Source organism: Lampris incognitus, chromosome 2 (assembly GCF_029633865.1).
Source record: "Lampris incognitus isolate fLamInc1 chromosome 2, fLamInc1.hap2, whole genome shotgun sequence".
Lineage (NCBI taxonomy): Eukaryota > Metazoa > Chordata > Actinopteri > Lampriformes > Lampridae > Lampris > Lampris incognitus.
The window spans coordinates 144947305-144971776 of NC_079212.1; the positions used below are offsets into that span (position 1 = coordinate 144947305).

At 43.5% G+C, this 24472-nt stretch overlaps 4 protein-coding genes across 4 annotated transcripts; all 4 read right to left on the reverse strand.

Moving 5' to 3' along the window:
* Positions 1-2332: 2332 nt before the first annotated feature.
* LOC130106861 (E3 ubiquitin-protein ligase TRIM35-like) lies at positions 2333-4277 on the reverse strand. Its single transcript, XM_056273145.1, has one exon. The coding sequence runs from the start codon at positions 3819-3821 to the stop codon at positions 2415-2417; it is 1407 nt and encodes a 468-aa protein (XP_056129120.1). The 5' UTR covers positions 3822-4277; the 3' UTR covers positions 2333-2414.
* Positions 4278-9753: 5476 nt separating this feature from the next.
* On the reverse strand, positions 9754-11154 carry LOC130107111 (E3 ubiquitin-protein ligase TRIM39-like). Its single transcript, XM_056273526.1, has one exon. It carries the CDS (start codon positions 11152-11154, stop codon positions 9754-9756), a length of 1401 nt encoding a protein of 466 aa, XP_056129501.1.
* A 5147-nt stretch (positions 11155-16301) lies between these two features.
* Positions 16302-17702, reverse strand: LOC130107108 (E3 ubiquitin-protein ligase TRIM39-like). The gene has a single exon (XM_056273522.1). The coding sequence runs from the start codon at positions 17700-17702 to the stop codon at positions 16302-16304; it is 1401 nt and encodes a 466-aa protein (XP_056129497.1).
* Positions 17703-22896: 5194 nt separating this feature from the next.
* LOC130108450 (E3 ubiquitin-protein ligase TRIM39-like) lies at positions 22897-24297 on the reverse strand. The gene has a single exon (XM_056275376.1). The coding sequence runs from the start codon at positions 24295-24297 to the stop codon at positions 22897-22899; it is 1401 nt and encodes a 466-aa protein (XP_056131351.1).
* Positions 24298-24472: the final 175 nt, after the last annotated feature.

Below are 24472 nucleotides of genomic sequence, written 5' to 3' on the forward strand. Positions count from 1 at the left end.
AAAAGCCACTGTTAGGAACCCCTGGTCTGGATCTCTATCACGAACACCTGCACGAGTGAGGGTCATTACATCTGCACCCTTTGCATTGTGTTTGTGCACTGCCTGTTGACACCTCTGTCCTATCGGACTTGAACCTAGTTTTGTGGCACTTAGTTGCCTTGCGGCCTCCTGACTAGATCCTTGCTTGTGTTGTATTACTGTCGGATGTACGGGACTTTGGATAAAAGCGTCTGCTAAATGAAATTGTAAATTGGTAGTCCAGAACAGTGGCTCCCCTCTCTGGTCCTAACAGAACCCAGTACGGTGGTTTCTCTTCTGTCTAGTCTCGCTCCCCGGACCCTACTCCACAGTATGTATTTATAGTGTGCAGTGTTACTGAAATCTTACTATAAAGTGTACCTGTCCTGTCAGTCCAAGCTGAAGATTTTCAGATCATATAGCTTGCATAGGCTCTAATCTGGTGGACAGTGATGGCAACAAACCATCAAGATAATTATCAACACTAATTAAGTACATTTTTCTTTTTAGAAATGATCAAAAAAAACCTCCAGATTATAACACCATCTTATTTTTTCATCTTGTTTTATTATAACAACTGTTGAAAATCACCAAGCAAACAATACTATTACCGAAGTTATGAGTTAAATTGGAGACGAGGAGAGGTAAAGACGTGAACCACATCAGTCGGAAACCGGATTTGTTTGAATCAATGGTGTGTACATCCACCACAAGAGTGACTACAGTAAAATCCTGCAGCAGGAGGTGAGTCCTACCTCACATTTGTGAACAGGACGGGGTGAGTTATGTTGGTGTTAGTCTGTGACTGAGTCAGAATACTAGTCTGGGATCCGTATCATTTTAGAGAGGAAGACTGGTGTGGGAGGTGTAAAGACACTACATGTACACACAGTTCAGCCAAATGACTGGTTGGAAACACACGAGGTCATTGTTTTAGGAATTACTAACATTTTGTAGAAACATGGATCAATATACACTGATATAATAACAGCAGTATACATGTGATTATTTTCCTCTATACAGTAATAATAATGTATACTTATATACTATAGATATATACTTATATACTTTACACACACACAGACACATATATACACTCACTGGCCACTTTATTAGGTACACCTTGCTAGTACCGGGTTGGACCCCCTTTTGCCTTCAGAACTGCCTTAATCCTTCGTGGCATAGATTCAACAAGGTACTGGAAACATTCCTCAGAGAGTTTGGTCCATATTGACATGATAGCATCACGCAGTTGCTGCAGATTTGTCGGCTGCACATCCATGATGCGAATCTCCCGGTCCACCACATCCCAAAGGTGCTCTGTTGGATTGAGATCTGGTGACTGTGGAGGCCATTTGAGTACAGTGAACTCATTGTCATGTTCAAGAAACCAGTCTGAGATGATTCGAGCTTTATGACATGGCGCGTTATCCTGCTGGAAGTAGCCATCAGAAGATGGGAACACTGTGGTCATAAAGGGATGGACATGGTCAGCAACAATACTCAGGTAGGCTGTGGCGTTGACACGAATCTCAGTTGGTACTAAGGGGCCCAAAGTGTGCCAAGAAAATATCCCCCACACCATTACACCACCACCACCAGTCTGAACCGTTGATACAAGTCAGGATGGATCCATGCTTTCATGTCGTTGACGCCAAATTCTGACCCTACCATCCGAACGTCGCAGCAGAAATCGAGACTCATCAGACCAGGCAACGTTTCTCCAATCTTCTATTGTCCAATTTTGGTGAGCCTGTGTGAATTGTAGCCTCAGTTTCCTGTTCTTAGCTGACAGGAGTGGCACCCGGTGTGGTCTTTTGCTGCTGTAGCCCATCTGCCTCAAGGTTCGACGTGTTGTGCGTTCAGAGATGCTCTTCTGCATACCTCGGTTATAATGAGTGGTTATTTGAGTTACTGTTGCCTTTCTATCAGCTCGAACCAGTCTGGCCATTCTCCTCGGACCTCTGGCATCAACAAGGCATTTTCGCCCACAGAACTGCCGCTCACTGGATATTTTCTCTTTTTCGGACCATTCTCTGTAAACCCTAGAGATGGTTGTGCGTGAAAATCCCAGTAGATCAGCAGTTTCTGAAATACTCAGACCAGCCCGTCTGGCACCAACAACCATGCCACGTTCAAAGTCACTTAAATCACCTTTCTTCCCCATTCTGATGCTCGGTTTGAACTGCAGCAGATCGTCTTGACCATGTCTACATGCCTAAATGCATTGAGTTGCTGCCATGTGATTGGCTGATTAGAAATTTGCGTTAACGAGCAGTTGGACAGGTGTGCCTAATAAAGTGGCCGGTGTGTGTGTGTGTGTGTGTGTGTGTGTATATATACACACACACACAAATTGTTACATCACTTCAAGTCAGTTTTCACCATCATAATCTCTATTTCTGTTGTTCCAGTTTTACAAAGACCTTCACTGGTAACACCTTCATAAAGTCTACATGCCAATTCACTATAACTGGAAACAGCCTTTCAGTAAAAGTGTGTGTGAAGGTGTGTATGTGTGTGTTGGTATCAGGATCAGAGAATGACAGAGTTCCTCTGTTGCAGTCCAGCTTCACTCTGATCCTCTGAGGCTTCACTCTCACTGAGAGAATAGTGGCTGATCCTGATGGAGATGCTGCTGAGTATTCACCTAAATAGGACCTTATCCTCCATGCTCTACCTCTTTTGTCTGTCTTCCTCTGGACAGACTCTTCCATCGCCCCCAGTGCCCAGCCTGAACTTTCTCCAACCTCAACATCCCAGCTGTGAGTTCCTGAATTAAAACCCTCAGAGCCCAGGACAGAGTACCTGTTAAACCTCTCTGGGTTTTCTGGAAGCTGCTGTCTCTCTCCACGTCTCACACTGGTCAGGTCCTCAGACAGGATTAGAAGTGGAGCAGCAGTGTTTGGGTCCAGAATCACAGGAGTGTAGGAGACTATCTCCTTCATCTTGTTCCAGACTTTGAAGCTCAGGTTGCCCAGGTGTTTGGCCACGTCTATCAGTGCTCCTGAGACCAGCTGTGGAACATCTGGCAGTGTGCTCTGGGCTCTTTTCACTGTAACCTTGTAGTTCTGCAGGAATGAGATGTCTTCAGATCCCAGTTCCTTCTCTATGGCTTCAACTGTGTCTGAGAGGCCTGCTATCTCTCTGTTCAGCCCCTCAATCTTCTCCTTCATCATCTGACACTTGTGCTCCTCTTCCTCCCTCACTGTAGTAATCCTTGCTTCCTCTTCCTCTTGTAGAAACTGGTGAAGTTTCTTAAACTCCTCTTTAATCTGCCTCTCTGTGTTCTGGGCCTGGACCTTAATGCGTTTTGTTGTTTGGTCAAAGTTTCTTTTAGCTTCATCTAAATCCTTTAACTTCCCCTGTAAGGGCTTCAGTGATGTCTGGAGTTGCTCCCTGTGACCCATTGCAGCTTCACCGATGGGTCTGATTCTGTGGTTGGTGTGTATTTTTGAGTGTAGACAGACGAGACACACTGGCTGCTGATGGTCCAGACAGAAGAGTTTGAGTTTCTCAGCATGCAGACTGCAGAGAGTCTCAGACTCTGCTGCAGCTCTGTGACTGCTGTCCTTTAAGAAGGCCTCACACAGGTTCTTTAACGCCAAACTACAAGGTGGTTCACTCTTCGAAGATCTTCTCTTACAAAGTGGACACTCCCGTAATGGTTTGTCTCGCCACCATTTCTGTAGACAGTCTTTACAGAAGCTGTGGCTACATGACAGCACGACAGGATCTTTAAAGATGTCATGACACACACGACAGGAGAGATCCTCTTCCGGAAGTGATGGGCGGGAAGCCATTTTCTCTCAGAGTGAATCTGAAGTTAAACTTGTTAGACCAATCAAACACGAACCCAGACAGCTGTAGTACCACTTCCTCCTGTACAACGATCTGAAGGTTACTTTCACTTTCACTCTGAGTTGTGGTTCTTGTAAAGCTTCAGAAGAGGACCAGCTGTGCTCATATCCAGAGAAAAATATCAGGGTGCAACACAAAAATCGCAAAATTTGGAACAAAGCAGTGAGGTCTGCACCCCGAAATGCTCCTAATACTTGTTTTATTCGGCAAAGTTTCGAACATTCCAGTGTACAGACCTCACTCCTTGGTTCATTCCCGTCCAGTGAGTCCAGTCAGCAGCAGGTGTCAGTCCCAGCCTGGTCCAGTATTCCCTCCTGTAGCTGTGGACAGACAGGCTGTCTCCCTCAGTGGAAGTGGGGGGTTTGGTCTGTATGTGAATCTTGTCGTCTGTCTCTCGGTGTGTGTGTGCTTCACCAGTGAGGAGAGGAAGAATGACGACATCTGTTTCCTGGTTTAACTTTTTGGTGATTCGAGAGGGGCGGAGCTTTGTTCTCTCACACTGGAGTGATGACGTCACTCAGATACACAAACAAATGAAAACACTGTTAAATGAAATCACACGAGATGTTTTATTCATTTGTCTGTTGACCAACGGTCCCGTTCTGCTTTTAGTCAGTGGATGTTGTCAGACCAGGGCTGAGTACCATTCCAAACTCTTGTTGTCTGAGTTTACTGACAGGAACATATTCAAGACAGTTTGTGTTCCGTTCACAAACATACAATAAAAAAAATAACTCAATACGTTGAATGAGAAAAACAAAATAGTGTATTAACAACAAAATAACAGCCTTCAGTGTAATCATACTGGGCAAGAATCCTGCCATGATGAACTACTTTCTTTTTGGGGGGGGTTCCCTTCCGGTTCCCTTCCCCCTTTTTCTCCCTTATTGTATGTGGCCAATTACCCCACTCTTCACAGCCGTCCCGGTCGCTACTTGGCGTGGCGGTTTATTCCGTTACCTACCAACACGTGAATCGCCGGTTCGAATCCCCGTGTTCCCTCCGGCTTGGTCGGGCGTCCCTACAGACACAACTGGCCGTGTCTGTGGGTGGGAAGCCGGGTGTGGTTGTGTGTCCTGGTCGCTGCACTAGCGCCTCCTCTGGTCGGTCGGGGCGCCTGTTCGGGCGGGAGGAGGAACCTGGAGGAACAGCGTGATCCTCCCACGCGCTACGTCCCCCTGGTGAAACTCTTCACTGTCAGGTGAAAAGAAGCGGCTGGCGACTCCACATGTATGGGAGGAGGCATGAGGTAGTCTGCAGCCCTCCCCGGATCAGCAGAGGGGGTGGAGCAGAGACCGGGACGGCTCGGAAGAGGAGGGTAATTGGCCGAGAGGGGAAAAAAAAACCCCAAAACAAATAAAATCATGAAATAAGAACAAAAGGGAAGACAGCAATTTCTTAATCAAAACAATAAAAAATAAGTTAGAGTACAAATAAAGAGTATAAAACACAAATATCAAACATCAGTAAAAGCTTTCATGAAAAGTTTAAGATATAAATTAACAGGGCTCTAACTCACTATGAGTCAGGAATCAGGAACAGTTTGTTATTTCGTCTCATGTACTTGCGTACATGAAATAAGAGGACATATGGTTTCCCCAGCCCGCAGCAGTGCAACACAATGCAGACAAAACCCCACATACAGAAATGATAGAACACATAAAACTAGAACACATATTCCAAACTAAACATGTATATGAATCCCGGGGTAACCCAAGCCTGACTCCTCCTAATAATTGTATAACTCTATAAATACATGGAAACCAGTTAAAAAGCAAGAGGTTAAAATGTGTGGCCATTCAAATAAATTAATAAATGAGATCATCAGTTTTATGTCAGTGCTAGTTTAAAATAGCTGGGAGGTGTAGTATTTGTAGGGGTATCAGGAACCCAGCAATATAACATGGCGCTGAGTGAACGGCTCGCCAGCAACCCTTATGGCTATTGGTTGATAAGGTCACGTGGGCAGGTATCGCGACATGTGATTGGCTGGGGAGGGGAAAGGAGAGGAGAAGAGAAAAAGACGCGAGGGAGCGGAGGTGGACGAGAGAGCTGCTCAAACTGACGGGCTGCCTACAGTAGAAGGTACATTTAGGTAGCCGAAACTTAGATGTTGTGTGTCGTTAATGTCTATAGGAAGTGTGTGTGTGAGTAAGGGACTACGGACGTGTCGTACACTTGTACCGCGTGTGTGTGTTTGTTGGGCCAAGTATCGGAATGTCGTTGGCTTAGCACGGAGCTAATAACATAGCTTACTGCTAGTTCACTTGGCGTTTGCTAGCTAACACAAATGCGCGCATGTGGTGTCATATACGGTAATACGTGTGAGCTTATAATGTAGTATTTACGGGTTGGCGTCCCGGCCGTGGCGACGGTCTCCCGGACCGCCCCCCAAATTCGCTCCGCAGTTTGGAGCAGCCATCTTGTGTGGGAGGTTCTGGGGAGTTGTCCGCTCACCCGTTTTGTGCCCTTCGGGACTGCGAGTCCAGTAAAGGCTTATTAGCGAGGAAGGACAGCTCAGCACCACCTGCTCACAGGCCCGCAGCGTGTTTGTTTCATGTTTGAACCCCGCCGCCATTTTCTGTGTGTAACCCTGTTGAAATGGATTCGTTATTATGAGATATAATTTTGAATAAATAGTTTCATAGTTTAATAAATAGAATTTACGGTTTTAATGTTAAGATTCATTGACCAGCAATGAAGTTATGAGTTTGCTCAGTGAGAGAAATGCATATTGGGTAATGTTCATGTTTTACTGAATACAGCATCTAAAAATGTTGAATATTTGTTGTGTAATAATATATGTGAAAATGCTTTAAAAATGCCTGTAAGAATAGGAAGAAAGAGGTACACAAATGTTTTGTGCATTTAGTTTATTTCTGAAACTCCGGTGAATGAGCCAATCACATTGGAGGTCAAAGGACAAGGAAGTGGGTGGAGGAGAGAAACAGGAAGATAGTGTATGAGACGAGGGAGTGGAGAGAGAGACGAACGAGTAAGACGTGAGAAGCGTGTTGTCTGCTGGAAAGGGAAACACGAAATGTTATGTTAATGTGGACACCATTTTTAGTGAAAGTGTTCAACCAGGACTCTTATACTAAACTGTAATGGTGATGGTTCTGTCCGTTTTGAGTGAACTACTCTGCACAAGAAGACAGAAAGAAGTTTAAGTTAGCTGCTGACTTAGTGGCTAGTGCTTTTGCATGGACTTCGCTAACAAGCTAGCGACCTCGACTAGTAAAGCCTGTGTGGAACTGCGAAACGGACCGCGAACAAAGACCCCGACGGAGCCGGATAGCGTTGCCGAGTGGTGGACTTTGCCGAGATCGTCAGCTGCGTGAATCTTCTCTTCATCGGGAATCTACTTGTCATATCTCCTCCTGCTGTCGCCGCCTTGGACCTTGTGTATTTGAGGCTACACGCCGTTGAGTAAAGGTACCGTTCTTTTGTTTTTTTTTTGCCTGCGTGGTGTAGCAGCCATTTTGTTTTTGCCTGCGTGGCGAAGCAGCCATTTTGTTTTTGCTTGCGTGGTGAAGCAGCCATTTTGTTTTTTGCCTGCGTGGTGAAGCAGCCATTTTGTTTTTCATTGCGCGGTGAAGCAGCCATTTTGTTTTTTTGCCTGCGTGGTGAAGCAGCCATTTTGTTTTTTGCCTGCGTGGTGAAGCAGCCATTTTGTTTAAGGCTACAACGTTCACAAGCTACACTCAGGCCTGCATCATTTGAACTGGGTAGGTGAAAGTAGGCTAGGTTATTGCCGGCTGTTTTCTTTTCTTGGGCCCTTATGTTTTCAATGTGTATGTGAATGCATTTGACTGGGAGATTTCAAAAGATATTTGAAAACGAAGCATTTAAACACGGAACAATATTTTCTAAGTAAATATTTTATACTTTTTTATAACACAGTTGTGGTGAATGACTACTTTTGATATTTTAAGTTCATTAAGAAAAAGAGTATTTTCTGTTTAAAAGTGGAAGAGTGTTTAAGGGTTACAAGTAATTCTAGATATTTTAATTTAATTCTAAAGTGTACGAATTAATGCTTAAATAGTGATTTTGGATGAAAGAATATTGCATATAGCCTAGTAAGTAGTAATTACACACATACAAGTTAAACACTGATATGTTTATTAGTGAAACCCCACTTATTTGATTGATTGGATAGATGTTTTAAAGAACTCAGGATAGCCACCTCTCACTATAGCCAAACAGTGGACACTCCTGTATTAGTTTCTCTCGCCACCATTTCTGTAGACAGTCTTTACAGAAGCTGTGGCTACATGACAGCATGACAGGATCTTTAAAGATGTCATGACACACAGGACAGGAGAGATCCTGAATGCAGGAACTTGGTTATGAATATTGCAAGAGTCAAGAATTTCTATGTTAAAACTATACAATCACTCAGTGCGCTATGCCAGTGCTGTCTGTCCTTTTGTTTGGTTTGGTTTGTACTTTTGTTGGCACGAAAATTAATGAGTTGTGCATTTTGATTTCCATGTAAGTTTAGTATGCTATGCAACGCATGAGGTTAGCCAGGAGAAACATTGTTTGCTAGCTCATGCACGAGAGAGCTAGACCATCTCCGCTGGAGACTTGTATGCAGTCGCGTTGCAGCAGAAATCTCATGGATTGTTGTTTTATTTGTGAATGCAGGCAATAAAAGCCACTGTTAGGAACCCCTGGTCTGGATCTCTATCACGAACACCTGCACGAGTGAGGGTCATTACATCTGCACCCTTTGCATTGTGTTTGTGCACTGCCTGTTGACACCTCTGTCCTATCGGACTTGAACCTAGTTTTGTGGCACTTAGTTGCCTTGCGGCCTCCTGACTAGATCCTTGCTTGTGTTGTATTACTGTCGGATGTACGGGACTTTGGATAAAAGCGTCTGCTAAATGAAATTGTAAATTGGTAGTCCAGAACAGTGGCTCCCCTCTCTGGTCCTAACAGAACCCAGTACGGTGGTTTCTCTTCTGTCTAGTCTCGCTCCCCGGACCCTACTCCACAGTATGTATTTATAGTGTGCAGTGTTACTGAAATCTTACTATAAAGTGTACCTGTCCTGTCAGTCCAAGCTGAAGATTTTCAGATCATATAGCTTGCATAGGCTCTAATCTAGTGGACAGTGATGGCAACAAACCATCAAGATAATTATCAACACTAATTAAGTACATTTTTCTTTTTAGAAATGATCAAAAAAAACCTCCAGATTATAACACCATCTTATTTTTTCATCTTGTTTTATTATAACAACTGTTGAAAATCACCAAGCAAACAATACTATTACCGAAGTTATGAGTTAAATTGGAGACCAGGAGAGGTAAAGACGTGAACCACATCAGTCGGAAACCGGATTTGTTTGAATCAATGGTGTGTACATCCACCACAAGAGTGACTACAGTAAAATCCTGCAGCAGGAGGTGAGTCCTACCTCACATTTGTGAACAGGACGGGGTGAGTTATGTTGGTGTTAGTCTGTGACTGAGTCAGAATACTAGTCTGGGATCCGGATCATTTTAGAGAGGAAGACTGGTGTGGGAGGTGTAAAGACACTACATGTACACACAGTTCAGCCAAATGACTGGTTGGAAACACACGAGGTCATTGTTTTAGGAATTACTAACAGTTTGTAGAAACATGGATCAATATACACTCATATAATAACAGCAGTATACATGTGATTATTTTACCCTATACAGTAATAATAATGTATACTTATATGTATATACTATAAATATATACTTATATACTTCATACACACACACACACACACACACACACACACACACACACACACACACACACACACACATATATTCACAAACAAATTGTTACATCAGTTCAAGTCAGTTTTCACCATCATAATCTCTATTTCTATTGTTCCAGTTTTACGAAGACCTTCCCTGGTAACACCTTAATAAAGTCTGCATCCCAAGGATCTATAACTGGAAACAGCCTTTCAGTAAAAGTGTGTGTGAAGGTGTGTATGCGTGTGTTGGTATCAGGATCAGAGAATGACAGAGTTCCTCTGTTCCAGTCCAGCTTCACTCTGATCCACTGAGGCTTCAGTCTCACTGTGAGAACAGTGTCTTTTCTTGATGGAGATACTGCTGAGTATTTACCTAAAAAGAACCATATCCTCCAGGCTCTACGTCTTTCGTCTGTCTTCCTCTGGACATACTCTTCCATCACACCCAGTGCCCAGCCTGAACTTTCTCCAACCTCAACATCCCAGCAGTGAGTTCCTGAATTAAAACCCTCAGAGCCCAGGACAGAGTACCTGTTAAACCTCTCTGGGTTTTCTGGAAGCTGCTGTCTCTCTCCACGTCTCACACTGGTCAGATCCTCAGACAGGATTAGAATTGGATCAGCAGTGTTTGGGTCCAGAATCACAGGAGTGTAGGAGACTATCTCCTTCATCTTGTTCCAGACTGTGAAGCTCAGGTTGCCCAGGTGTTTGGCCACGTCTATCAGTGCTCCTGAGACCAGCTGTGGAACATCTGGCAGTGTGCTCTGGGCTCTTTTCACTGTAGTCTTGTAGTTCTGCAGGAATGAGATGTCTTCAGATCCCAGTTCCTTCTCTATGGCTTCAACTGTGTCTGAGAGGCCTGCTATCTCTTTGTTAAGCGCCTCAATCTTCTCCTTCATCATCTGACACTTCTGCTCCTCTTCCTCCCTCACTGCAGTAATCCTTGCTTCTTCTTCCTCTTGTAGAAACTGGTGAAGTTTCTTAAACTCCTCTTTGATCTGCCTCTCTGTGTTCTGGGCCTGGACCTTAATGTGTTTTGTTTTTTGGTCAAAGTTTCTTTTAGCTTCATCTAAATCCTTTAACTTCTCCTGTAAGGGCTTCAGTGATTTCTGGAGTTCCTCCCTGTGATCCACTGCAGCTTCACCGATGGGTCCGATTCTGTGGTCGGTGTGTATTTTTGAGTGTAGACAGACGACACACATTGGCTGCTGATGGTCCAGACAGAAGAGTTTGAGTTTCTCAGCATGCAGACTGCAGAGAGTCTCGGACTCTGCTGCAGCTCTGTGACTGCTGTCCTTTAAGAAGGTCTCACACAGGTTCTTTAACGCCAAACTACAAGGTGGTTCACTCTTAGAAGATCTTCTCTTACAAAGTGGACACTCCCGTAATGGTTTGTCTCGCCACCATTTCTGTAGACAGTCTTTACAGAAGCTGTGGCTACATGACAGCACTACAGGATCTTTAAAGATGTCATGACACAGAGGACAGGAGAGATCCTCTTCTGGAAGTGATGGGCGGGAAGCCATTTTCTCTCAGAGTGAATCTGAAGTTAAACTTGTTAGACCGGTCAAACACGAAACCAGACAGCTGTAGTACCACTCCCTCCTCTACAACGATCTGAAGGTTAGTTTCACTTTGAGTGGTGGTTCTTGTAAAGCTTCAGAAGAGGACCAGGTGTGCTCATATCCAGAGGAAAAATATCAGGGTGCAACACAGAAATCGCAAAACATAGAACACACGAGTGAGGTCTGCACCCCGAAATGCTCTTAATACTTATTCTATTCGGCAAAGTTTCGAACATTTCAGTGTACAGACCTCACTCCTTGGTTCATTCCCGTCCAGTGAGTCCAGTCAGCAGCAGGTGTCAGTCCCAGCCTGGTCCAGTATTCCCTCCTGTAGCTGTGGACAGACAGGCTGTCTCCCTCAGTGGAAGTGGGGGGTTTGGTCTGTAGGTGAATCTTGTCGTCTGTCTCTCAGTGTGTGTGTGTGCTTCACCAGTGAGGAGAGGAAGAATGACGACACCTGTTTCCTGGTTTTACCTTTTTGGTGAGTCGAGAGGGGCGGAGCTTTCCACATGTATGGGAGGAGCCATGTGGTAGTCTGCAGCCCTCCCCGGATCAGCAGAGGAGGTGGAGCAGAGACCGGGACGGCTCGGAAGAGTGAGGTAATTGGCCGAGAGGGGAAAAAAACCTAAAAACAAATAAAATAAGAACAAAGGGAAGACAGCAATTTCTTAATCAAAACAATAAAAAAATAAGTTAGAGTACTAATAAAGAGTATAAAACACAAATATCAAACATCAGTAAAAGCTTTCATGAAAAGTTTAAGATATAAATTAACAGGGCTCTAACTCACTATGAATCAGGAATCAGGAACAGTTTTGTTATTTCGTCTCATGTACTTGCGTACATGAAATAAGAGGAAATATGGTTTCCCCAGCCCGCAGCAGTGCAACACAATGCAGACAAAACCCCACATACAGAAATGATAGAACACATAAAACTAGAACACATATTCCAAACTAAACATACATATGAATCCCGGGGTAACCCAAGCCTGACTCCTCCTAATAATTGTATAACTCTATAAATACATGGAAACCAGTTAAAAAGCAAGAGGTTAAAATGTGTGGCCATTCAAATAAATTAATAAATGAGGTCATCAGTTTTATGTCAGTGCTAGTTTAAAATAGCTGGGAGGTGTAGTATTTGTAGGGGTATCAGGAACCCAGCAATATAACATGGCGCTGAGTGAACGGCTCGCCAGCAACCCTTATGGCTATTGGTTGATAAGGTCACGTGGGCAGGTATCGCGACATGTGATTGGCTGGGGAGGGGAAAGAGGAGAAGAGAAAAAGACGCGAGGGAGCGGAGGTGGACGAGAGAGCTGCTCAAACTGACGGGCTGCCTACAGTAGAAGGTACATTTAGGTAGCCGAAACTTAGATGTTGTGTGTCGTTAATGTCTATAGGAAGTGTGTGTGTGAGTAAGGGACTACGGACGTGTCGTACACTTGTACCGCGTGTGTGTGTTTGTTGGTCCAAGTATCGGAATGTCGTTGGCTTAGCACGGAGCTAATAACATAGCTTACTGCTAGTTCACGTTGCGTTTGCTAGCTAACACAAACGCGCGCATACGGTGTCATATACGGTAATACGTGTGAGCTTATAATGTAGTATTTACGGGTTGGCGTCCCGGCCGTGTCGACGGTCTCCCGGACCGCCCCCCGGATTCGCTCCGCAGTTTGGAGCAGCCATCTTGTGTGGGAGGTTCCGGGGAGTTGTCCGCTCACCCGTTTTGTGCCCTTCGGGACTGTGAGTCCAGTAAAGGCTTATTAGCGAGGAAGGACAGCTCAGCACCACCTGCTCACAGGCCCGCAGCGTGTTTGTTTCATGTTTGAACCCCGCCGCCATTTTCTGTGTGTAACCCTGTTGAAATGGATTCGTTATTATGAGATATCATTTTGAATAAATAGTTTCATAGTTTAATTAATAGAATTTACGGTTTTAATGTTTATATTCATTGACCAGCAAAGAAGTTATGAGTTTGCTCAGTGAGAGGAATGCATATTGGGTAATGTTCATGTTTTACTGAATACAGCATTTAAAAATGTTGAATATTTGTTGTGTAATAATATATGTGAAAATGCTTTAAAATTGCCTGTAAGAGTAGGAAGAAAGAGGTACACAAATGTTTTGTGAATTTAGTTTATTTCTGAAACTCCGGTGAATGAGCCAATCACATTGGAGGTCAAAGGGCAAGGAAGTGGGTGGAGGAGAGAAACAGGAAGATAGTGTATGAGACGAGGGAGTGGAGAGAGAGAGACGAACGAGTAAGACGTGAGAAGCGTGTTGTCTGCTGGAAAGGGAAACACGAAATGTTATGTTAATGTGGACACCATTTTTAGTGAAAGTGTTCAACCAGGACTCTTATACTAAACTGTAATGGTGATGGTTCTGTCCGTTTTGAGTGAACTACTCCGCACAAGAAGACAGAAAGAAGTTTAAGTTAGCTGCTGACTTAGTGGCTAGTGCTTTTGCATGGACTTCGCTAACAAGCTAGCGACCTCGACTAGTAAAGCCTGTGTGGAACTGCGAAACGGACCGCGAACAAAGACCCCGACGGAGCCGGATAGCGTTGCCGAGTGGTGGACTTTGCCGAGATCGTCAGCTGCGTGAATCTTCTCTTCATCGGGAATCTGCTTGTCATATCTCCTCCTGCTGTCGACGCCTTGGACCTTGTGTATTTGAGGCTACACGCCGTTGAGTAAAGGTACCGTTCTTTTGTTTTTTTTTTGCCTGCGTGGTGTAGCAGCCATTTTGTTTTTGCCTGCGTGGCGAAGCAGCCATTTTGTTTTTGCTTGCGTGGTGAAGCAGCCATTTTGTTTTTTGCCTGCGTGGTGAAGCAGCCATTTTGTTTTTCATTGCGTGGTGAAGCAGCCATTTTGTTTTTTTGCCTGCGTGGTGAAGCAGCCATTTTGTTTTTTGCCTGCGTGGTGAAGCAGCCATTTTGTTTAAGGCTACAACGTTCACAAGCTACACTCAGGCCTGCATCATTTGAACTGGGTAGGTGAAAGTAGGCTAGGTTATTGCCGGCTGTTTTCTTTTCTTGGGCCCTTATGTTTTCAATGTTTATGTGAATGCATTTGACTGGGAGATTTCAAAAGATATTTGAAAACGAAGCATTTAAACACGGAACAATATTTTCTAAGTAAATATTTTCTACTTTTTTATAACACAGTTGTGGTGAATGACTACTTTTGATATTTTAAGTTAATTAAGAAAAAGAGTATTTTCTGTTTAAAAGTGGAAGAGTGTTTAAGGGTTACAAGTAATTCTAGATATTTTAATTTAATTCTAAAGTGTACGAATTAATGCTTAAATAGTGATTTTGGATGAAAGAATATTGCATATAGCCTAGTAAGTAGTAATTACACACATACAAGTTAAACACTGATATGTTTATTAGTGAAACCCCACTTATTTGATAGATTGGATAGATGTTTTAAAGAACTCAGGATAGCCACCTCTCACTATAGCCAAACAGCGGACACTCCTGTATTAGTTTCTCTCGCCACCATTTCTGTAGACAGTCTTTACAGAAGCTGTGGCTACATGACAGCATGACAGGATCTTTAAAGATGTCATGACACACAGGACAGGAGAGATCCTGAATGCAGGAACTTGGTTATGAATATTGCAAGAGTCAAGAATTTCTATGTTAAAACTATACAATCACTCAGTGCGCTATGCCAGTGCTGTCTGTCCTTTTGTTTGGTTTGGTTTGTACTTTTGTTGGCACGAAAATTAATGAGTTGTGCATTTTGATTTCCATGTAAGTTTAGTATGCTATGCAACGCATGAGGTTAGCCAGGAGAAACATTGTTTGCTAGCTCATGCACGAGAGAGCTAGACCATCTCCGCTGGAGACTTGTATGCAGTCGCGTTGCATCAGAAATCTCATGGATTGTTGTTTTATTTGTGAATGCAGGCAATAAAAGCCACTGTTAGGAACCCCTGGTCTGGATCTCTATCACGAACACCTGCACGAGTGAGGGTCATTACATCTGCACCCTTTGCATTGTGTTTGTGCACTGCCTGTTGACACCTCTGTCCTATCGGACTTGAACCTAGTTTTGTGGCACTTAGTTGCCTTGCGGCCTCCTGACTAGATCCTTGCTTGTGTTGTATTACTGTCGGATGTACGGGACTTTGGATAAAAGCGTCTGCTAAATGAAATTGTAAATTGGTAGTCCAGAACAGTGGCTCCCCTCTCTGGTCCTAACAGAACCCAGTACGGTGGTTTCTCTTCTGTCTAGTCTCGCTCCCCGGACCCTACTCCACAGTATGTATTTATAGTGTGCAGTGTTACTGAAATCTTACTATAAAGTGTACCTGTCCTGTCAGTCCAAGCTGAAGATTTTCAGATCATATAGCTTGCATAGGCTCTAATCTAGTGGACAGTGATGGCAACAAACCATCAAGATAATTATCAACACTAATTAAGTACATTTTTTTTTTAGAAATGATCAAAAAAAACCTCCAGATTATAACACCATCTTATTTTTTCATCTTGTTTTATTATAACAACTGTTGAAAATCACCAAGCAAACAATACTATTACCGAAGTTATGAGTTAAATTGGAGACGAGGAGAGGTAAAGACGTGAACCACATCAGTCGGAAACCGGATTTGTTTGAATCAATGGTGTGTACATCCACCACAAGAGTGACTACAGTAAAATCCTGCAGCAGGAGGTGAGTCCTACCTCACATTTGTGAACAGGACGGGGTGAGTTATGTTGGTGTTAGTCTGTGACTTAGTCAGAATACTAGTCTGGGATCCGGATCATTTTAGAGAGGAAGACTGGTGTGTGAGGTGTAAAGACACTACATGTACACACAGTTCAGCCAAATGACTGGTTGGAAACACACGAGGTCAATGTTTTAGGAATTACTAACAGTTTGTAGAAACATGGATCAATATACACTGATATAATAACAGCAGTATACATGTGATTATTTTACCCTATACAGTAATAATAATATATACTTATATACTATAGATATATATTTATATACTTAATACACACACACACACATATATATATATATATATTCACACACAAATTGTTACATCACTTCAAGTCCGTTTTCACCATCATAATCTCTATTTCTATTGTTCCAGTTTTACGAAGACCTTCACTGGTAACACCTTCATACAGTCTGCATCCCAAGGATCTATAACTGGAAACAGCCTTTTAGTAAAAGTGTGTGTGAAGGTGTGTATGTGTGTGTTGGTTTCTGGATCAGAGAATGACAGAGTTCCTCTGTTGCAGTCCAGCTTCACTCTGATCCTCTGAGGCTTCACTCTCACTGAGAGAATAGTGGCTGGTCCTGATGGAGGTAATGCTAAGTATTCACCTAAATAGAACCATATCCTCCATACTCTGCCTCTTCTGTGTGTCTTCCTCTGGACATACTCTTCCATCACACCCAGTGCCCAGTTTGAACTTTCTCCAACCTCAACATCCCAGCTGTGAGTTCCTGAATTAAAACCCTCAGAGCCCAGGACAGAGTTCCCATTAAACCTCTCTGGGTTTTCTGGAAGCTGTTGTTTCTCGCCACGTCTCACACTGGTCAGATCCTCAGACAGGATTAGATTTGGATGAGCAGTGTTTGGGTCCAGAATCACAGGAGTGCAGGAGACCATCTCCTTCATCTTGTTCCAGACTGTGACTCTCAGGTTGCCCAGGTGTTTGGCCACGTGTATCAGTGCTCCTGAGAGCAGCTGTGGAACATCTGGCCGTGTGCTCTGGGCTCTTTTCACTGTAACCTTGTAGTTCTGCAGGAATGAGATGTCTTCAGATCCCAGCTCCTTCTCTATGGCTTCAACTGTGTCTGAGAGGCCTGCTATCTCTCTGTTCAGCCCCTCAATCTTCTCCTTCATCATCTGACACTTGTGCTCCTCTTCCTCCCTCACTGTAGTAATCCTTGCTTCCTCTTCCTCTTGTAGAAACTCAAGAAGTTTCTTAAACTCCTCTTTAATCTGCCTCTCTGTGTTCTGGGCCTGGACCTTAATGTGTTTTGTTGTTTGGTCAAAGTTTCTTTTAGCTTCATCTAAATCCTTTAACTTCCCCTGTAAGGGCTTCAGTGATTTCTGGAGTTGCTCCCTGTGATCCATTGCAGCTTCACCGATGGGTCTGATTCTGTGGTTGGTGTGTATTTTTGAGTGTAGACAGACGAGACACACTGGCTGCTGATGGTCCAGGCAGAAGAGTTTGAGTTTCTCAGCATGCAGACTGCAGAGAGTCTCAGACTCTGCTGCAGCTCTGTGACTGCTGTCCTTTAAGAAGGTCTCACACAGGTTCTTTAACGCCAAACTACAAGTTGGTTCACTCTTCGAAGATCTTCTCTTACAAAGTGGACACTCCCGTAATGGTTTGTCTCGCCACCATTTCTGTAGACAGTCTTTACAGAAGCTGTGGCTACATGACAGCACGACAGGATCTTTAAAGATGTTTTGACACAGAGGACAGGAGAGATCCTCTTCTGGAAGTGATCGGCGGGAAGCCATTTTCTCTCAGAGTGAATCTGAAGTTAAACTTGTTAGACCAGTCAAACACGAACCCAGACAGGTGTAGTACCACTCCCTCCTGTACAACAATCTGAAGGTTACTTTCACTTTCACTCTGAGTGGTGGTTCTTGTAAAGCTTCAGAAGAGGACCAGCTGTGCTCATATCCAGAGAAAAATATCAGGGTGCAACACAAAAATCGCAAAATTTGGAACAAAGCAGTGAAGTCTGAACCCCGAAATGCTCTTAATACTTATTCTATTCGGCAACGTTTCGAACATTCCAGTGTACAGACCTCACTCCTTGGTTCATTCCCGTCCAGTGAGTCCAGTCAGCAGCAGGTGTCAGTCCCAGCCTGGTCCAGTATTCCCTCCTGTAATGTGGACAGACAGGCTGTCTACCTCAGTGGAAGTGGGGGGTTTGGTCTCTAGGTGAATCTTGTCGTCTGTCTCTCAGTGTGTGTGTGTGCTTCACCAGTGAGGAGAGGAAGAATGACGACACCTGTTTCCTGGTTTTACCTTTTTGGTGATTCGAGAGGGGCGGAGCTTTCCACATGTATGGGAGGAGCCATGTGGTAGTCTGCAGCCCTCCCCGGATCAGCAGAGGAGGTGGAGCAGAGACCGGGACGGCTCGGAAGAGTGAGGTAATTGGCCGAGAGGGGAAAAAAACCTAAAAACAAATAAAATAAGAACAAAAGGGAAGACAGCAATTTCTTAATCAAAACAATAAAAAAATAAGTTAGAGTACAAATAAAGAGTATAAAACACAAATATCAAACATTAGTAAAAGCTTTCATGAAAAGTTTAAGATATAAATTAACAGGGCTCTAACTCACTATGAATCAGGAATCAGGAACAGTTTGTTATTTCGTCTCATGTACTTGCGTACATGAAATAAGAGGAAATATGGTTTCCCCAGCCCACAGCAGTGCAACACAATGCAGACAAAACCCCACATACAGAAATGATAGAACACATAAAACTAGAACACATATTCCAAACGAAACATACATATGAATCCCGGGGTAACCCAAGCCTGACTCCTCCTAATAATTGTATAACTCTATAAATACATGGAAACCAGTTAAAAAGCAAGAGGTTAAAATGTGTGGCCATTCAAATAAATTAATAAATGAGATCATCAGTTTTATGTCAGTGCTAGTTTAAAATAGCTGGGAGGTGTAGTATTTGTAGGGGTATCAGGAACCCAGCAATATAACATGGCGCTGAGTGAACGGCTCGCCAGCAACCCTTATGGCTATTGGTTGATAAGGTCACGTGGGCAGGTATCGCGACATGTGATTGGCTGGGGAGGGGAGAGGAGAAGAGAAAAAGACGCGAGGGAGCGGAGGTGGACGAGAGAGCTGCTCAAACTGACGGGCTGCCTACAGTAGAAGGTACATTTAGGTAGCCGAAACTTAGATGTTGTGTGTCGTTAATGTCTATAGGAAGTGTGTGTGTGAGTAAGGGACTACGGACGTGTCGTACACTTGTACCGCGTGTGTGTGTTTGTTGGTCCAAGTATCGGAATGTCGTTGGCTTAGCACGGAGCTAATAACATAGCTTACTGCTAGTTCACGTTGCGTTTGCTAGCTAACACAAACGCGCGCATACGGTGTCATATACGGTAATACGTGTGAGCTTATAATGTAGTATTTACGGGTTGGCGTCCCGGCCGTGGCGACGGTCTCCCGGACCGCCCCCCGGATTGCTCCGCAGTTCTGAGCAGCCATCTTGTGTGGGAGGTTCTGGGGAGTTGTCCGCTCACCCGTTTTGTGCCCTTCGGGACTGCGAGTCCAGTAAAGGCTTATTAGCGAGGAAGGACAGCTCAGCACCACCTGCTCACAGGCCCGCAGCGTGTTTGTTTCATGTTTGAACCCCGCCGCCATTTTCTGTGTGTAACCCTGTTGAAATGGATTCGTTATTATGAGATATAATTTTGAATAAATAGTTTCATAGTTTAATAAATAGAATTTACGGTTTTAATGTTAAGATTCATTGACCAGCAATGAAGTTATGAGTTTGCTCAGTGAGAGAAATGCATATTGGGTAATGTTCATGTTTTACTGAATACAGCATCTAAAAATGTTGAATATTTGTTGTGTAATAATATATGTGAAAATGCTTTAAAAATGCCTGTAAGAATAGGAAGAAAGAGGTACACAAATGTTTTGTGCATTTAGTTTATTTCTGAAACTCCGGTGAATGAGCCAATCACATTGGAGGTTAAAGGGCAAGGAAGTGGGTGGAGGAGAGAAACGGGAAGACAGTGTATGAGACGAGGGAGTGGAGAGAGAGAGACGAACGAGTAAGACGTGAGAAGCGTGTTGTCTGCTGGAAAGGGAAACACGAAATGTTATGTTAATGTGGACACCATTTTTAGTGAAAGTGTTCAACCAGGACTCTTATACTAAACTGTAATGGTGATGGTTCTGTCCGTTTTGAGTGAACTACTCCGCACAAGAAGACGGAAAGAAGTTTAAGTTAGCTGCTGACTTAGTGGCTAGTGCTTTTGCATGGACTTCGCTAACAAGCTAGCGACCTCGACTAGTAAAGCCTGTGTGGAACTGCGAAACGGACCGCGAACAAAGACCCCGACGGAGCCGGATAGCGTTGCCGAGTGGTGGACTTTGCCGAGATCGTCAGCTGCGTGAATCTTCTCTTCATCGGGAATCTGCTTGTCATATCCTCCTGCTGCCGCCGCCTTGGACCTTGTGTATTTGAGGCTACACGCCGTTGAGTAAAGGTACCGTTCTTTTGTTTTTTTTTTGCCTGCGTGGTGTAGCAGCCATTTTGTTTTTGCCTGCGTGGCGAAGCAGCCATTTTGTTTTTGCTTGCGTGGTGAAGCAGCCATTTTGTTTTTTGCCTGCGTGGTGAAGCAGCCATTTTGTTTTTGCCTGCGTGGTGAAGCAGCCATTTTGTTTTTTGCCTGCGTGGTGAAGCAGCCATTTTGTTTTTTGCCTGCGTGGTGAAGCAGCCATTTTGTTTTTTGCCTGCGTGGTGAAGCAGCCATTTTGTTTAAGGCTACAACGTTCACAAGCTACACTCAGGCCTGCATCATTTGAACTGGGTAGGTGAAAGTAGGCTAGGTTATTGCCGGCTGTTTTCTTTTCTTGGGCCCTTATGTTTTCAATGTGTATGTGAATGCATTTGACTGGGAGATTTCAAAAGATATTTGAAAACGAAGCATTTAAACACGGAACAATATTTTCTAAGTAAATATTTTATACTTTTTTATAACACAGTTGTGGTGAATGACTACTTTTGATATTTTAAGTTAATTAAGAAAAAGAGTATTTTCTGTTTAAAAGTGGAAGAGTGTTTAAGGGTTACAAGTAATTCTAGATATTTTAATTTAATTCTAAAGTGTACGAATTAATGCTTAAATAGTGATTTTGGATGAAAGAATATTGCATATAGCCTAGTAAGTAGTAATTACACACATACAAGTTAAACACTGATATGTTTATTAGTGAAACCCCACTTATTTGATTGATTGGATAGATGTTTTAAAGAACTCAGGATAGCCACCTCTCACTATAGCCAAACAGTGGACACTCCTGTATTAGTTTCTCTCGCCACCATTTCTGTAGACAGTCTTTACAGAAGCTGTGGCTACATGACAGCATGACAGGATCTTTAAAGATGTCATGACACACAGGACAGGAGAGATCCTGAATGCAGGAACTTGGTTATGAATATTGCAAGAGTCAAGAATTTCTATGTTAAAACTATACAATCACTCAGTGCGCTATGCCAGTGCTGTCTGTCCTTTTGTTTGGTTTGGTTTGTACTTTTGTTGGCACGAAAATTAATGAGTTGTGCATTTTGATTTCCATGTAAGTTTAGTATGCTATGCAACGCATGAGGTTAGCCAGGAGAAACATTGTTTGCTAGCTCATGCACGAGAGAGCTAGACCATCTCCGCTGGAGACTTGTATGCAGTCGCGTTGCATCAGAAATCTCATGGATTGTTGTTTTATTTGTGAATGCAGGCAATAAAAGCCACTGTTAGGAACCCCTGGTCTGGATCTCTATCACGAACACCTGCACGAGTGAGGGTCATTACATCTGCACCCTTTGCATTGTGTTTGTGCACTGCCTGTTGACACCTCTGTCCTATCGGACTTGAACCTAGTTTTGTGGCACTTAGTTGCCTTGCGGCCTCCTGACTAGATCCTTGCTTGTGTTGTATTACTGTCGGATGTACGGGACTTTGGATAAAAGCGTCTGCTAAATGAAATTGTAAATTGGTAGTCCAGAACAGTGGCTCCCCTCTCTGGTCCTAACAGAACCCAGTACGGTGGTTTCTCTTCTGTCTAGTCTCGCTCCCCGGACCCTACTCCACAGTATGTATTTATAGTGTGCAGTGTTACTGAAATCTTACTATAAAGTGTACCTGTCCTGTCAGTCCAAGCTGAAGATTTTCAGATCATATAGCTTGCATAGGCTCTAATCTAGTGGACAGTGATGGCAACAAACCATCAAGATAATTATCAACACTAATTAAGTACATTTTTTTTTAGAAATGATAAAAAAAACCTCCAGATTATAACACCATCTTATTTTTTCATCTTGTTTTATTATAACAACTGTTGAAAATCACCAAGCAAACAATACGATTACCGAAGTTATGAGTTACATTGGAGACGAGGAGAGGTAAAGACGTGAACCACATCAGTCTGAAACCGGATTTGTTTGAATCAATGGTGTGTACATCCACCACAAGAGTGACTACAGTAAAATCCTGCAGCAGGAGGTGAGTCCTACCTCACATTTGTGAACAGGACGGGGTGAGTTATGTTGGTGTTAGTCTGTGACTGAGTCAGAATACTAGTCTGGGATCCGGATCATTTTAGAGAGGAAGACTGGTGTGTGAGGTGTAAAGACACTACATGTACACACAGTTCAGCCAAATGACTGGTTGGAAACACACGAGGTCAATGTTTTAGGAATTACTAACAGTTTGTAGAAACATGGATCAATATACACTGATATAATAACAGCAGTATACATGTGATTATTTTACCCTATACAGTATTAATATATACTTATATACTATAGATATATATTTATATACTTAATACACACACACACACACACACACACACATATATATATATATATATATATATATATTCACACACAAATTGTTACATCACTTCAAGTCCGTTTTCACCATCATAATCTCTATTTCTATTGTTCCAGTTTTACGAAGACCTTCACTGGTAACACCTTCATACAGTCTGCATCCCAAGGATCTATAACTGGAAACAGCCTTTTAGTAAAAGTGTGTGTGAAGGTGTGTATGTGTGTGTTGGTTTCTGGATCAGAGAATGACAGAGTTCCTCTGTTGCAGTCCAGCTTCACTCTGATCCTCTGAGGCTTCACTCTCACTGAGAGAATAGTGGCTGGTCCTGATGGAGGTAATGCTAAGTATTCACCTAAATAGAACCATATCCTCCATACTCTGCCTCTTCTGTGTGTCTTCCTCTGGACATACTCTTCCATCACACCCAGTGCCCAGTTTGAACTTTCTCCAACCTCAACATCCCAGCTGTGAGTTCCTGAATTAAAACCCTCAGAGCCCAGGACAGAGTTCCCATTAAACCTCTCTGGGTTTTCTGGAAGCTGTTGTTTCTCGCCACGTCTCACACTGGTCAGATCCTCAGACAGGATTAGATTTGGATGAGCAGTGTTTGGGTCCAGAATCACAGGAGTGCAGGAGACCATCTCCTTCATCTTGTTCCAGACTGTGACTCTCAGGTTGCCCAGGTGTTTGGCCACGTGTATCAGTGCTCCTGAGACCAGCTGTGGAACATCTGGCCGTGTGCTCTGGGCTCTTTTCACTGTAACCTTGTAGTTCTGCAGGAATGAGATGTCTTCAGATCCCAGCTCCTTCTCTATGGCTTCAACTGTGTCTGAGAGGCCTGCTATCTCTCTGTTCAGCCCCTCAATCTTCTCCTTCATCATCTGACACTTGTGCTCCTCTTCCTCCCTCACTGTAGTAATCCTTGCTTCCTCTTCCTCTTGTAGAAACTCAAGAAGTTTCTTAAACTCCTCTTTAATCTGCCTCTCTGTGTTCTGGGCCTGGACCTTAATGTGTTTTGTTGTTTGGTCAAAGTTTCTTTTAGCTTCATCTAAATCCTTTAACTTCCCCTGTAAGGGCTTCAGTGATTTCTGGAGTTGCTCCCTGTGATCCATTGCAGCTTCACCGATGGGTCTGATTCTGTGGTTGGTGTGTATTTTTGAGTGTAGACAGACGAGACACACTGGCTGCTGATGGTCCAGACAGAAGAGTTTGAGTTTCTCAGCATGCAGACTGCAGAGAGTCTCAGACTCTGCTGCAGCTCTGTGACTGCTGTCCTTTAAGAAGGTCTCACACAGGTTCTTTAATGCCAAACTACAAGTTGGTTCACTCTTCGAAGATCTTCTCTTACAAAGTGGACACTCCCGTAATGGTTTGTCTCGCCACCATTTCTGTAGACAGTCTTTACAGAAGCTGTGGCTACATGACAGCACGACAGGATCTTTAAAGATGTCTTGACACAGAGGACAGGAGAGATCCTCTTCTGGAAGTGATCGGCGGGAAGCCATTTTCTCTCAGAGTGAATCTGAAGTTAAACTTGTTAGACCAGTCAAACACGAACCCAGACAGGTGTAGTACCACTCCCTCCTGTACAACAATCTGAAGGTTACTTTCACTTTCACTCTGAGTGGTGGTTCTTGTAAAGCTTCAGAAGAGGACCAGCTGTGCTCATATCCAGAGAAA